Below are 16,377 nucleotides of genomic sequence, written 5' to 3'. Positions count from 1 at the left end.
TGATGACAGATTTCGCTCCATGTCAAATACCTAACATGGTACCGCTTCTGTCTCCAAAGGCCTCTTTTAACAAATCTGCCAGAAACAGAAGAAGAATGCTGGCCACTCACTGACCTGCTGGCCATTGCGACAGGTAAAAAGAATGAACCACTAGCTGGATTCATTCATAAAGTTGTTCTGACCAAAGAATATTTTAAAAAAGAGACCCAAATTTAGATCCCTCAATACCGAGATAACTGGAGAGACTGCAGATAAAAGACTGGAACTCATAAGCAGAGGGAAATACATCCCAAGGACAACAATTCAAGAGCTGACAAAATGCAAATATGAACGACCGGGAGTGCTGTGTAACTTTTGCATTTGGACTACAGAGAAAAGAGGTGAGAGTGCATTATAAGAATGGTGCTACTCGCCTGCAGTAACTGGAGAAGGATGTAAGCAGACAGCTGCAGCAGCCACTCAAGCAGTGGCAGTAGAGGTGAAAGATGCAACAATGTGGCCAAGAGAAAGAGTTTGAAGGAAGTCATTATGTGGACAGGAGGAGTTGATGAGACAGTAACCCTTTGACTATAGCCATTTAGAGAAGCTTGTTATCTTGAGTCCCTCTTTCCCCCATTTCCTTACAATCTATCTATCTATATACCTAGGCTGCTTCCCCCAAGGAAAGGGAGGTAGCCGAGACAGGACGACACACTCCCCATTTACTCATCCATTCAAACACATTCATTCGCATCTTAGCCCCAAAGGGGAGAACGGACAGATCCTCACCGCACCACACCGCACAAGGGTCAACTGTGCAATGCAATCAGTGACATCCGCAGCAGAACCTGACAGCAGAGCTGGTTTACCCCTGCCACATCATAACAGACTCATCCCCTTACCCGCACCTGACCTGAAATACCTGATCAGACCAAATGCAGGAGAATATCCCCTCAGGGCTGCGTCATCACTTATTCATTCACAATTTCTCTCCATTTATTTCTGTCACGCACAGCCACTCTTCCTTGCTCAACAGACATCCCTCTCGCATCCAGCGCTCTCCTCACACTGTCCATCCATCCTATTCGTGGTCTTCCTCTCAGCCTTACACCTCTCACATCAGATCTAGTTATCTTTTTCACCAATCACTCATTATCCATTCTCTCCATATGCCCAAACCATCGCAACACCCTCTGCTCAACTCTACCAGCCATCTCCCGAACAACTCCAGTTCTCCTTCACACTTCATCATTCTGCACCCGATCCATACGCGTCACTCCACACATACTCCTCAGACACCTCATCTCCATTACATTCAAACTTTTCCTCTCTGCTGCACTCATATTCCATGTTTCAGCCCCATATAATGCAGTCGGTACCACAACACCCTCATACAGCCTTCTCTTTACATCCATTCTAAGCGAACGACATCTAAACACTTTTTTCATTCCTCCCAGCACCTTTCCTACTTCATTTATTCTAAACTTCACTTCTGCATCTCTTTTTCCATCCACAGCAACATGTGACCCTAGATATCTAAAACACTCTACCTCCTCAAGCAACTCGCCATTCAAAACTATATTCATCCCCCTACCATCTACCAACCTCGTACACTTCATCACTTTACTCTTATTCTCATTTACTTTCAATTTCCTCCTTTCACACACCCTTCCGAACTCCTCTACCAACTGTCTCAATCTCTCCTCTGAATCAGCCACCAGTGCAGTATCATCTGCAAACAGCAGCTGCTTCAGATTCCACTCTCCACCATCAACATTCACCAGACTCAGACCTCCACCTAAAACTCTTGCATTCACCTCCCTTACAACACCATCCATGTAAATATTAAACAACCAAGGCAACATCACACATCCCTGTCGCAGCCCCACTCTCACAGGAAACCAATCACTCACAGCATTTCCCACTCTTACACACGCTCTACTATTTACATAAAAACTTTTCACCCCTTTTAGTAACCTACTATCAAGTCCATACAATCTTAAAACAGTTCACAAAGTCTCCCTATCAATTCTATCATACGCTTTCTCTAAATCCATAAATGCCCAAAACACATCCTTGCCTTTCGCTAAATACGTTTCACACACTTGTCTCACCGCAAACACCTGATCCACGCAACCCCTCCCTCTCCTAAAGCACAGAGGCATGTATGATCCCTGTACGGACTAGATTCTGCACACCAAATCACTAAAAAACAAATGTTACACGAGAAGGATTGTTGCCTTGCCATGATAAGTCCTGAGTGAGCTGTTTCACATTAAAAAGTCTTGTTTAAAAGTATGTGATGTTCCTATGGAAAATTTTAATGATTTTTGCAATGACAGAATTGAGTTTCTGGTGCAATAAAAACAATAAGATTTTTTCTACTTTCACCGGAAATATTAAACAAGCCAGCAACCAGGTGAACCTTAGCCACATCCCGTGACTCTTAAAGTAACTTCTGTGTAATTCGGCTATTTCTGAAGGAAAGGGAAGGAGATGACATAGCACTGCCAAATGTGTCCTACGAGTATTCTTTCTATTAAATTAATAAAAATAACAAGAAAAAATAATTGTGAGTCTGTGAATCTCTCCTCCAGTCATTGTAAAACTTGGTCGCAGAATTTGACTCTCAGTGGCAAATTTCAGCTAAATGGCCAAGATAAAGTTGAGGTAACTGAGACCAAGTTCAAACTTTGAGATATGCCACCAGGAAACTTTGGTGTGGGACAGGAAAGAGACACTGGATTCAGCTGAATTGGTAAAGACTTCTCTGGGGCACCCCTAGTCTCGCCACAAAAACACACTCGTACGGCATTTTTGCATCCGTGTGTGTGTTGCCACCTATACCGTGCACTTTAATATGGGCTAAAACTGCCATCTTTAAATCATCAATATTCAGCCTTAGCAAGATATTAGCACGATGAAAACTTCTGTCACTCCATCACAGATGCTCAGCTGTAACAAAAGATTAGCACGACTAAAACCATTATGAACTTTAGCTGTAGCATGAGATCAGCATGACTAAAACCGCTATATCTCCATCCTGGATGCTCAGCTGTAGCAAGAGATTAGCATGGCTAAATCTACTGTCTCTCCATCTTAACCCGCACATGTTAGGGTACACCATATGGAGCAGCATGGATGACGTCAGGGTAAGCCTTATGGCACGCTTGAGTTGCCTCCACTGTTTTGTATTGAAATTACCTCCCTGTGTCTCTGTAGTAATTAGTATGCATGTTTGTGCTTCATCTCACACTCTAAGTTGCTTCCATACCCCACTAAGTCAGACAGTACCAGCTCTTGCCCAGCTGCTGTGTGATGTGGAGCCCTGCCCATCGACCTCCAGATTAAGCCGATGTGCTTCTAGCCAAGGAAGGTGGTGGATCTGTACCGACCACTGTATGACAGTAAAATTCATCAGGCTCTACAGTATTTGAGAAGTGATGGTAGTGGAAAAACAGGCAGCAATTACGAAGAAATGCCGTAGGATGAGAGCTACATGCCAGGTGACACTTTTAATTGAGCACTGATAGTAGTGAGGGTGTTTACTCACCACACGCTGCCTAACCAACTCAACCACCCACGCACCTACTGTACTCCTCATCGGACTCTGAGGATGTGGAGCAGGAACAGCAACCTAGTAAGAAGGCCATAAGAAAATGGAAACGTGGAAGGGTTGCTGCACCAGGTGTTGGAAGGGGTGACTCTGAACCACATGTTGGCAGCCTGGACGCCTTTCCGCGGTGTATGTGGATAGTTTCAGCCCTGATGTGCCTGCCTTCAACAAAGATTGCTCTGGGGTGCAGCCTTGCTTTCCTTGCAATGAAAGTTAATCTCTATATGAATTTTTTGTGGCTCTCTTTGACGATGAAGTGATGGAGTATATATGCAAGGAGACAAATTCCTTCCAGCAGTATTGTTTGCAGAAGGGAGCTGGCAATAAGCAGTCTCCAAAAATGAAAGAATGAGTTCAAGCATGTGCTCCTGAATGTATGTGTTTTTCAGACTGATGATGTTGATGACCCATGTAAAAATGCACATCATACAGGAATGTTGGCTAAAGGACGAGATAACTGTTGTTACATTCAGCAAGGTCATGCCTCATAACAGATTCCTAAATATCTTCAGCTATCTGCACTTTGTTGGTAACAACAAGGACCAAACAGACAGGCTGTAGAAGATAAGGCCAGTGTTCACCCTGGTGAAGAATTGCTTCACCAAGTTATTTTACCCCTTCCAAAAAGTGGTGATTGACGAGTCTCTTGTCTTGTTCCAAGAGCGGCTGTCCTTCATGGGCGGCTCTCCTTCAGGCAGTACATCCCCTCCAAGAGGCACAGCTTTGGAATCAAGATATAGGTGTTGTGTGACTGTGAAACAGGGTATGTGCTGGACATGGTAATGTATATTGGTTTAGTTGTAGATATCCCCAAGGACACCATGCACAGCTTCACAGGTAGTGTTGTGAAGGTGTTGCTTGACACCTGGGGAGATCACATCCTTTACACAGGCAATTACTGTATTACACATCGCCAGCCTTGTCAAAGTATCTCCTGGAGCACAAAATTGGTTCGTGAGGAGCAACAGGAGAGGATGGCCTGATTTCCCTCCAACATCAAGAGGTGATGTCCTGAAACAATCGGAGAAAATGCTGGCTATCAGGTGGCATGACAAGTGCCACATGAACATGCTCACCACTGTTCACGAGGTGAAAATGGTGGACACTAGAAAAAGGGACCATCAAACTCGAGAGCCAGTGACGAAGCCAGATGCTTTAGTGGACTATAACGTGAATATGTGACTTGCGGGTAAGTGTGATATGCAGGTTGGCAGTGTGGAATGTATCAGGGGGTGTATGAAGTGGTGTAAGATGACCTTCCTGCACCTGCTGGATATCACCGTCCTGAATGCATTCAACTTGTACCTGGTGGTGACTGGAAAGAAGACGTCCTTGTGGCTATTCTCCAAGGTCATACTGTAGTTTATGAACTCTTGGAGTGACATGGTGATCTCCAGCCTGCAGGACAACCAAAGCACCATGCTGACGACTTGCCTGATAAGCTTGAGCTGTGGGATTACCTGTCTAGGCACAGAGTGGAGTACCTGTCCTCTACATCCGAGGCAAGGGAGAAGGGCCAGAAGAGGTGCTCTGCATACAGTCATATAAAAAACTATTGTAACCCCCAGGAGTGTTCAATGCCAAACGAACGTTAGCTGGGCTATGTGGGCGGGTCCTTGCTGTTCGCCCCTCCCCAGTGTAGTGTTGCCTTATCGCAATCCCATTAAAAGAGTTGGAATAATGAGCAAGAATGAGCCATATGGCAGGGAAATATATAGGACGTGTTTGCATTATCCTGAGCACCCTTCCGGGCATTAATAATGAAACTCGGCACATTTATTATTTTCCTACTATTCAGCACTTATTTTATATATAGAATACAACAAATAAATTATTTTGAAGGGTGTTAAACTTATAGGCATCGACTTTTGCTTTTTTTTTTAATAACAGTCTAGCAAGGGTGCAAGAGTTCATTTGTTTGCTTTAAATGGATGGTTAAATGCTTCAGATGGATGCATCGGAGTTAACATCGATGAGGTGTGGTAAGTTTTGGAAGCAGTGGGTGGGTATAAAAAATATTAAAGCAATGAGACTGAACACGTATTATTATTTTCCTAATACTCAACATTTATTTTATGTAGAAAGCAATACATATCATTATTATACTAAAATTTACTAGCTTGGCTTGTATCGGCTGAATTAATATCATACGTCTGGCATGGGTGCACATACTCATTGCCCTTCTGCCGACTCTACACCATTCTGTTACATTTGTATTTAATGAATTCTGTGCCGGATAATTAAACTTACCGTATTGTCTATGCACAAAGACCAAACAATCTAATTAGCTTTTATTACCTCTAGCACAAATTCTAATATTTGTGTCTCACTGTCTCACATAACCGACACTGACAGGTTTGCGGTAAAAATTTTTATGTCCGGTCATTCCACAACACTTCGTCGTTGTGTCATAGTGCATAGCTCCGAAGGGTAACGATACTTTTTCTCATGACTGTACATGAACACAAAGAGGAGGGAGACATCTGCCGACTGCATGGAGTGTACTGTGCCTCTCTGTCCGCCTTGTTTCACAGACTTCCATACAGTGATAACTTGCGGAAAGGTTTTTTCCAGTGTATATAATGTAAATATGTTATCTCAAGACTTAGTGAAGTAAGTGAAAAGTGATATAAGTGATTTTGTTATAAGAAAATTAATGATATAAGTAATTTAGAAAATGGTGAAACATTTATATTGCCTGTATTTAAGTATATACTGACTGTTTTTGAAGCTATTACTGCATGAAATACAGTACGTGAATATGTTATAAGATTAGAAGTAAACTGCTTGTATTATGAATAATATAAATATTTTAGTGATGAGACATGTGATAGCGCGCTCGTGACCTTGGAAAGCGGTGTCCCACCCTTCCTCACCCATACACACTGCCCGCCGCTGCTCAGTGCTCGGGAGACTGCTCGCTCAAACCATTTTTCACCACCTTACTTCACACCGCCACAACAGCCACACTATATGTCAGATGAAGCTCATTCTGGTCACATCTGAAAGCTGAAGGTCTGTAGTTTTAATGTTCTCTCTCTCTCTCTCTCTCTCTCTCTCTCTCTAACATTAATAGTTTAGTTATCGATTTTTGAACTTAGGCGAAAATCTGTGAAAAATGCCCACGTCCCAGGTACGGCAGGGAAATCTTTGCCTGACCCGTGGGGGTTATTGTTCAGCTGTGGCAAGGGAGCAGCACGACTAAAACTGTTATCTCCACTCCACATCCTGAACGCTCAGCTTTAGGAAGACCATAGCACGAGAATATGGAGACAGTCGCAAAGTGTTTTGGAATGGATCTGGATCCAAAGTATTGCCATTTCGTGTCACTAGAGTACCGGGATGTAAGCTGTAAATGGATAAAAATCTCTGTAAAGTTCCACAAACTATATTATTCACGATATTTAACCAATCATTCGTATAGTAAAATATTTGGTGTTCATTTTGCCAGCATACTTCCAATTAAAAATCCACAACTAACGCATGGTGTTCAAGTAAACCACCAGCAAATGAATACCACTTTCACCACAGTTATAATTAAAAACAGTTTGAAGTAGAAACGATAGTGATTAAGAATGCTTCCTGGAGAATGGAATGAAATTAGGGACTGAGAATGAACATTACGATGTAGCCAATGAAATACCAGTCAAAGATTGGCGAAAGCAGTGGATATGTTACAAGTAAAAGGACGATTTAATGATACAAAAACAGTACGACTCGCAGTGAGGAATGAAATATTAAGCTACTACTGTTACAGGTAAACATATTTCACTTTATATCAATATAGGAAGTTAGTCGTATAGAAAAGGTCAAAGAATAGAAAAAAATAATACATATTAATGATTATAACCTGATTCTTGGTTTTAGGAAAGACTCTGAATTAACACAGGGAGCTCAGTATTATAGTCAAATTACAAAAACTGTTGAGTGGACCACAACTTATGGAAAAAGTCTCAAACCCATTTAATTTTTCACTTAACTCAAAATAAGGGTCCATATGTAGAAAAGCGTTTATTTGTCGTATTATGGGTGCATGTTTGAGTGGTTTCCCTATCAGTTACCGTATGTGTATATATGATATTATTCTGTGGGTAAAATTCTGTACCACCACTGTGAGTTATACTCCAACTCTTATTCCCTCTGATATTCACAGAAGTATCCTCGTCGCCTTCCCTCTCCTTTATACCCTCTTTCCTAACAGGCTTTGCTTTTCAGGTACCTTCCTTGCCAGTTCAGCTGAGTGCCAGAAGATGGAGGTGAGAACTGTTTAACTGTTGAACTGGGAAAGAGAGGGAGTAACAGTACACATAAAAATATTTGCAATATCTGGGATAATCTGCACTACGGGAAGATGGTTGCAGTGTTTCTTCTTAGTGTGTGTGTGTGTGTGTGTGTGTGTGTGTGTGTGTGTGTGTGTGTGTGTACTTTACAGGTTCAATGCAAAATTATCATTAAGACATGAGTTACTGAACTCAAATGCGAATTAATGAAATATGGCACAGCTGGATTTCACAGCTATACATCCACACATGGCTTTAAGGCGTCATCATAGTTGCAAAAAGCATATGCTTTAGATGGAATTTACTGTAGGACTCGGAACATAACAGTCATGATAGTAACTAAAAGGCTGGATGTGAAGACCAGGGGCAGATCCAGCATGGCGTATTATGAGAGTGAATATATATTGCTAAAAATAAGCCTGACCAGCAGGGATAAACAAACAAGGGAAGCAAATGACAGACTTCCCTTTTTTTTTTTTTCATTCTTTTATGAGTTTTGTCATATTGTTAGTTGTCTAGGTTGTCCGTACTTTGTGTGTGTGTGTGTGTGTGTGTGTGTGTTTTGATAGCAAACGAGCAGGTCATAAACTGTCAACTCATTGTTTCCGCCATTGAAGACTTATGTATCGAGTCTAAAAGAGATTCTTTATAAAGGCAATGCATTTTGTGTGTGTGTGTGTGTGTGTGTGTGTGTGTGTGCCCGACTCTGGGCATCGGCTTCATAGCCTGCTGCCAAGGCCCAGTAGTCCTGCTACACACCACACCTCCACATGTCTACTTGGAGGCATGACCAAAGACTAGTAGGCTACGGAGAACCTCACTTCTGCCAGCATAAAAATGTATTTCACATTGGAACCTCTGATAACGTTAACACCTGCACTACGATAACACCCTTTTCTTTACTCTGTCTTTGCTACCAAGAGATGATTTTATTCTATTAAAGAGCTTTCGAAATGTTGTGAATTTATATAGACAGAGTTATAGGTAGACAAATATTCTGCATTATTCCATTCATTAACACGGGACTCCTCTAAGCTGAAGTAAAGGTCCGGAAGCAGTAGCAATGAAAGTAAAACAACGTCCTCGATGTGAAGTGGGTGATGTTTTATTCATCATGGCAGAATTCTCAGTATCACTTGGCCCAGTAAAATGTCATGGCTCGGGGGACAACAGACGGGTTGGGCCATCATTGTACTTTACTGCTCATTCCTTCACAGTGTTATACAGTGTTTACCTCGTAGTTTGGTACAGTATTTGCAGCCATATTACAAGCCAATATTTTAGTCATTCTCTCTCTCTCTCTCACACACACACACACACACACACACACACATAGGTTGACCTTGTGCCACTGCAGGGTTGCCAGGTTTGTCCTTTTAAGGACTGTGTCCTTTGGGGAATCTGTCTGTTCTTTTATTTTCCTGAGAAAAGGGACAGTCCAAAACTGTCCTTTTTATTCACTTCCTGGTGTTTATAAGGCGACGGTTATTAAGAAGTTTAGTATACATTTTTGCAGCCAATGTTGACATGCAGAAGTAGCAACTCGTACTAGACACAGCAGAGTGTAACCAAGAATGACAAGTACAGTTAACAGAGTGATGGAATTGAGAGAAAGTGAGAGAGACGGGAGTGGAAGGGTGCTGAAGTTGTGTTGGAGGGGCATGTTTAGCTCATGACAAGTACAGTTAACAGAGTGATGAAATTGATAGAAAGTGAGAGAGACGGGAGTGGAAGGGTACTGAAGGAGTGTTGGAGGGGCATGTTTAGCTCATGACCAGTACAGTTAACAGAGTGATGGAATTGAGAGAAAGTGAGAGAGACGGGAGTGGAAGGGTGTTGAAGGAGTGTTGGAGGGGCATGTTTAGCTCATGACCAGTGTGAGCCATACGATCTGGGGACAAGGATGTATGATGTCCCCTGTCCCAGGCCAGGGAAGTGCAGCTCAGCTTATACTTTTCTAACATTTTATTGCTACTTTTATCTACCGTGTTATTGTAGTACCTTATGAATTCTTCCTCATTTTTCAATTGTATATCTATCTATCTATCTGTCTATCTATATATACTTGCTGCTGGAGGTTTGTGGCAAGACCCGCCACCCGCTTTTCTTGTATATGTACTTTGTATACTTTAACAACACTAAACATACCAATCAGTCAGTTCGAGTAAACCAACCAGCCATCAACATTCTCTCTCTCTCTCTCTCTCTCTCTCTCTCTCGTCTTGTATACGCACTTTGTACACTTTTACAACACCAAACATACCAATCTATCAAAACGTGTAAACCAAATAGTCATCAGCATTTCTCTCTCTCTCTCTCTCTCTCTCTCTCTCTCTCTCATGGCATATACTGCATGTATACATTGTATGTGTTTAAGCATAAATATATATATGTATGATTTTTTCCTCTGAGACTGGCCTTTTCTCACTGAGAGTCTCTCCTATTTTATGCAGAAACGTCTGGCAACCTTGTGCCAGTGTGAGGTTGTCTGTGCAGTAGCGTGAGTGAACAGTTTGCAATGGCAGCGTCAGCAGACGCCACCACCACCACAACGTCATGCACTCTCTCAGGCAGAATCGCTCTCGTTACAGGTAACATCGTGTGTTCTTTATTATATACAGCAGCTTGAATTCTGTTAAGTTTTTGTTAGTTTGTTTTTGCTATTTTTCCAAAGTACTGGAGGGGAATGCCTTCATGTAGTGGCACTGATATAACTGGTCGGCTAATCAGGCTGGCTACAGGCTACAAACGTCCCTCAGCTATATCCCTATTCCCCAAAAGTTTCATGGAGGTCTGTATGAGGACAAATGCAGCCTTCAGTCCGCCAGGTTAAGGTTAAAGATGAACTTTGGACTACGAGGACTAAAGCAACTACTGCTGCTGCCTCCAGATGATTATTGTTAAAATGGGAGAGCATCCCAGTAGTGATGGAAAATGGAAGTTATATCTTACTCCACAACTTCGAAAAGTCTCCTGAACTACATAGGAACTCCGTAAGTAACGAGAATTATATGGGAACAATACGATGTCGGTGTGAATGGGGTAATTATTCTCCTTCAAACTAAAATAAAGATATCATAATTTAACCAGTGACTTACACTTAAATGAAATTACGCTTAAATGAAGAAAATCATCCGTCAGCTGCAAGAATAGTGTACACAAAACGCCAGCGCACTGAAAGGGCTAATGATAAAGGAGAAATTTTCATTTACATAGTTATTTTTGCAAGCAGTGTCAATATTGTATATTTAAATTACACGGATAACATACAACATTATATTAATCCTTTCACTATGATGACGTATCAGCACCCTTATTCTTGAAAAGTTTAGATAATTTAATGCATTTATATATATATATATATATATATATATATATATATATATATATATATATAATATATATATATATATATATATATATATATATATATATATATATATATTTATATCTGTCTGTCTATCTATCTATCTATCTATATATATATATACAGTCGTGCTCATAAATAATCACCTATCCGCCAGCACCCCGTGCCTCAGGCTGCCTCATTTATGCGCGGCAAGTCACAGTGGCGAAAGAGGGGCTGAGAGGGTGGGGCCAGAGAGAGAAGGGAAGTTGGGGGAGGGGGGGACGAGTGATGGTGTGGCGGTGGACTAAGGGAGGGTGGGTAGGGGAGGGAGAATGAATGCGAGGTGGTGGTCATATTATTTGTCTATATTCTTTCATTCAGGGCATGATATATGTGAATTAATATTCGGTAGATAATGATGCACTTCATCTTATTACCGGTGTTAGATAACAAGCTTTAGATAGGTGGTGATATCAAGGGCTGGCTCGTGTGGGAAATATACTGACGTGACATCAAATATATATTAGTGCTGAGCCAGATATTTCTGTTTATCTCTATATTTTGACTTCGGACGCAGAATGGAATCTGGATGGCTTTGACTTCCTTGATGTTTAAGAAACGTCCTTTACCCTTACATGTAATTAATTTTGAAACTAAATATCATGTGCAACCTGTGACATGGCTGTGTCCACAGTAAATATGATCATCCTCTTCGTATACACTCCCTCTATATAGCCACCATCATGTCAACTATTTTATGGCATCTCTATATGAAAAGGCTGTTTAAAATAACTGTGCACAAAAGGTAAATAAATTTGATGTCTGTGCACATGGGTGGATATATTATCGATAGCTCTCATAAAATGTTAGAAAGAATATGAAACAAAATCATACTCAGACTCCCAAAATATATTTGTGGCAATGTTTACCGGCATTGGTAAAGCCAATGCAACCAGGAAGGTTGCACATGATATTTAGTTTCAAAATTAATTACATGTAAGGGTAAAGGACGTTTCTTAAACATCAAGGAAGTCAAAGCCATCCAGATTCCATTCTGCGTCCGAAGTCAAAATATAGAGATAAACAGAAATATCTGGCTCAGCACTAATATATATTTGATGTCACGTCAGTATATTTCCCACACGAGCCAGCCCTTGATATCACCACCTATCTAAAGCTTGTTATCTAACACCGGTAATAAGATGAAGTGCATCATTATCTACCGAATATTAATTCACATATATCATGCCCTGAATGAAAGAAAGTAGACAAATAATATGACCACCACCTCGCATTCATTCTCCCTCCCCTACCCACCCTCCCTCAGTCCACCCCCACACCATCACTCGTCCCCCCCTCCCCCACCTTCCCTTCTCTCTCTAGCCCCTCCCTCTCAGCCCCTCTTTCGCCACTGTGACTTGCCGCGCATAAATGAGGCAGCCTGAGGCACGGGTTACTGGCGGATAGGTGATTATTTATAGCCACGACTGTATATATATATATATATATATATATATATATATATATATATATATATATATATACATACAGTATGTATATATATATATATATATATATATATATATATATATATATATACATACAGTATGTATATATATATATATATATATATATATATATATATATATATATATATATATATACAGTATGTATATATATACTGTATATATATATATATATATATATATATATATATATATATATATATATATATATATATATATATATATATATATATTGCCAGACGCCTCAATCCCGTTCCGGGTGGCCTCAAACAAATCGCCTCCACGTCGCTCTGTCCCCCGCCATTTCACTGCCCCGCTCCCATCTCACACGCCCCTCTCTCATTTACCTCTCCACCCCATCGCTCCATCTCATCCTCGGCCTCCCCCTCCCTCTCCCCCCCTCCACTTCACTCACATACACTCTCTTCGTCAGTCTTTCACCCTCCATCCTCTCCACATGGCAAAATATATATATATATATATATATATATATATATATATATATATACAGGTATATTGCGAAATACCTAGCTTAAGAAATTCGTTTAAAAATAATAACAATGAAAAATGAGTAAAAAGTATGTTAAGGTGCAACACGTAAAACATACTGGTAAAGAAGATGGGGCAGAGTAGTGTTGTCAAATAGAAAGCTACAAATACCGCTGAAATTGCATTCACAAACTATAATGATAATATAAAAATATATTCAGAAAATGGTTAGACATGAGCGTATATAATCCTTGGAATATCGCTAAAATTTTGCCGAAATGTCTTATTTAGTTAATATCTTTAGACTGGGAATGAAAACACCAAATTAGAAAACACCAAATTATCATTGGTCCTCCGCAGCTGACGATAATACAAGCGGATTTCTCTAACCATACTTGCCAGTCACCAGGATGGCTTAATACTGCCACTTGGCAACTGAGTCGACTGAGTGCGTTACCCCACGGCAGAACTCAAGGTCCCGTATTCTCGTAGGTTGAGGAAGCTCCCTAATGCTTTCTCGTAAACGATATATTTTATCATACCTTACTGTCCTTTTCTGTCTTATATAAATCCTTCCAGTATCATCTTACTCTCTATAAATAACGTACAAATTGATATTAATCATCCATTTTCAAAAAAATATTTCGCAAAAAGAGGAGGTGTTTGGAAGCTTCCTTAGCCGACGAGAATATGAGCCAAGGTCAGGCGGCTACCCTGTACAGATGATAACACACAAGTCCCCTATTCCCCACTGCATGACAACAAGTTGTTTGTAGTCTATTTTTGCTGTTGGCACACGATTTCATTCCATCTGGTAGAGCTCCCTAACACTGAGTTAATGAATGATATAGCACACCCTCCTATTCGACAACTCTCTCTTTAAGCTGAGTACAGTTTTGAGATAGCCACATCATAACATATTCCTTACTCGGATTGAAGGGGCTAATGATGATGTCCGTTTGATACTTTATTCCAGCTACCGCCAGACGATTTAATATAGCTTAGGGTGATTGAAGGTGATGGATATTCAAATAATGTGCTGATAGTCTTTTCAGTTTTTTTGTAGATGTTATTACTTATTGTAAACATTCTTTCACATAATTTCATGATGAAAATAACAGCGTAAGAAGTACAGAAACGCGTTGAGAAAGTAGCTTACCAACTAATGTGTTCAAGTATTAGACATCCGGGCTGGTATTTATTAAAACTGTTAAGTCCTTAGGATGACTCGTAAATCCTTATGAGTGTCCCTAAACACAGGAGAAATCTCAAGAGCTATTTATAAAAATGCGTAAACGCTGTGGCTTCTCACATCTCGGGGCCCAGTTAGGAATGGTGGGCAGCTGTCACCAGGACTTAAGAGTTTCTCACAAGCGATAGAGGAGGCAAGATGGCCGACCGGCAACAGCTTCGAATTCGTCGCCCACGCCATTTTCTCCCTCACAGAGACATTTGTGATGTATAGAATGATGGTATACACACACACACACACACACACACACACACACACACACACACACACACGCAGGGTATACTGTACAGTAGACTAGATCGTGCTGGCCTCATGTATACGACTGATTTGATTTGGCATGTGAGTGGCAACCACACTGAAAGGATTCAAACTGTAACTGCAGAGTTGGAAGTGGCATTAACAGTGAGATAATTAGCTACCGGGAAAATAGTAGAGCACTACTAAAAAGAGCAGACACACATTACTGTGCTAAATCACTCTTTTAACACAAACTTCACGCTACCTCCTCCCTCCTTAAACACACACACACACACACACACACACACACACACACACACACATACTTAATGTCCAGGCGGTCTACTGTCTTGAGGCAAAGGTGTTAAATTCCTTGAGAATATCTTGTATTTAGTGTCAGATTCTCCTCATCCAAAGGCAGCAGCAAGTTTTTTTTTTTTTTATGTGTTCGACTCTGGGCATAGGCTTCACAGCCTGCTATCAAGGCCCAGCAGTCCTCCTACATACCATACACCTCTACATGTCACCACTTCGGCGCTAACACCCACCGTCCATATTGAATACATGCTAGGGCTGTCTCATACAGGACTTGTGTATTGGTATTAGCGGGGGTATTTTTACGACATGTCGGCGGGTCTTCTGGTAGATCAGTAAAGCCTGAATTAATGAAGTTGACGTCCATAAACCACATGAAGTCAGCAAAGCTATTGGTTGGTGTACCTTACCTACACTTTTGATATCGGGTAAACCTCAGTGTTGTCTGAACAACATAATTATTACTGAACAACCCAGGTGTTTCCGCCATAACTGACTAGCTACTGTATGGCACCTACAGATGGTATACAGTATATTTAGAATCTGGCAACTATTTGTATTTCTGGTTAGATTTTGTTATGAAAATTTTGATGTGGCCAATGTAATGCAATGATGGTTACTGGGCACTTAACAAATACATGAGATACAATAGGCAGTTACGGTGAGGACGGCATAAAACGTTTCCTTCCAGGTAACACTTGAGCGAAAACTATGATTACCTGGCTCCGACATAGTCACGGATGCATGTATAGTCCCAGGTGCTTAAAAAATAACTTCAGGACCTAATTCCTAGGCGTGATTTGAATAAAAATAATATATCAGATTGAGTCTATCTTCATCTGTTATGGAGCTTCAGTTATTGAGTGCATTATGTGTGAAAAGTTTCTAACATAATTTAAGCACAGGCATATAGGTAACTGTATCTCCGTTACTGTTTGGAATTGGACTCGTGTTGGTATAGTTGGTATAATATTTCATTTAATCATCCAAAGAATCTTCTGAAGTCTGTATCTATGCTCTGAGACAACATGTATGATATGAATATGCATACATTCATACATACAAAAACATACAATCACTGATACCTGTCTGTTCATGCAGTCATTTCTCTCTCTCTCTCTCTCCATATATACAATCATTGATAGCTGTCTGTCCATGCAGTCAACTCTGTGTGTGTGTGTGTGTCTGTCTGTCTGTTGGAGAAACACATCACACGTATGTAATATGTGAAAAGTTTTTAGCGCTCCAGCCGGGAATCGAACCCGAGACCTCTAGACAGAAGTCAGACACTGTTACCACTACACCATGGCATGATAAATACTAAGACACCTGAA

At 40.8% G+C, this 16,377-nt stretch overlaps 1 protein-coding gene across 1 annotated transcript in view; it reads left to right on the top strand.

The window, feature by feature from the left end:
- The window catches only part of LOC145394517 (uncharacterized), a 160,748-nt gene that overhangs the window by 62,343 nt on the left and 82,028 nt on the right, over window positions 1-16,377 (top strand). Inside the window, 4 exon segments of the mRNA XM_080268358.1 lie at window positions 3,985-4,124; window positions 4,257-4,358; window positions 5,000-5,120; window positions 10,372-10,466. Coding sequence (XP_080124484.1) covers window positions 3,985-4,124; window positions 4,257-4,358; window positions 5,000-5,120; window positions 10,372-10,466 — 458 coding nt within the window.

Source organism: Coenobita brevimanus, chromosome 27, assembly GCF_032717465.1.
Source record: "Coenobita brevimanus isolate Jiangsu-jjx chromosome 27, ASM3271746v2, whole genome shotgun sequence".
In the NCBI taxonomy this organism is placed as follows: Eukaryota; Metazoa; Arthropoda; class Malacostraca; order Decapoda; family Coenobitidae; genus Coenobita; species Coenobita brevimanus.
The sequence above is the reverse complement of the archived record's forward strand: the minus strand, read 5'-3'. Positions and strand labels throughout refer to the sequence as shown.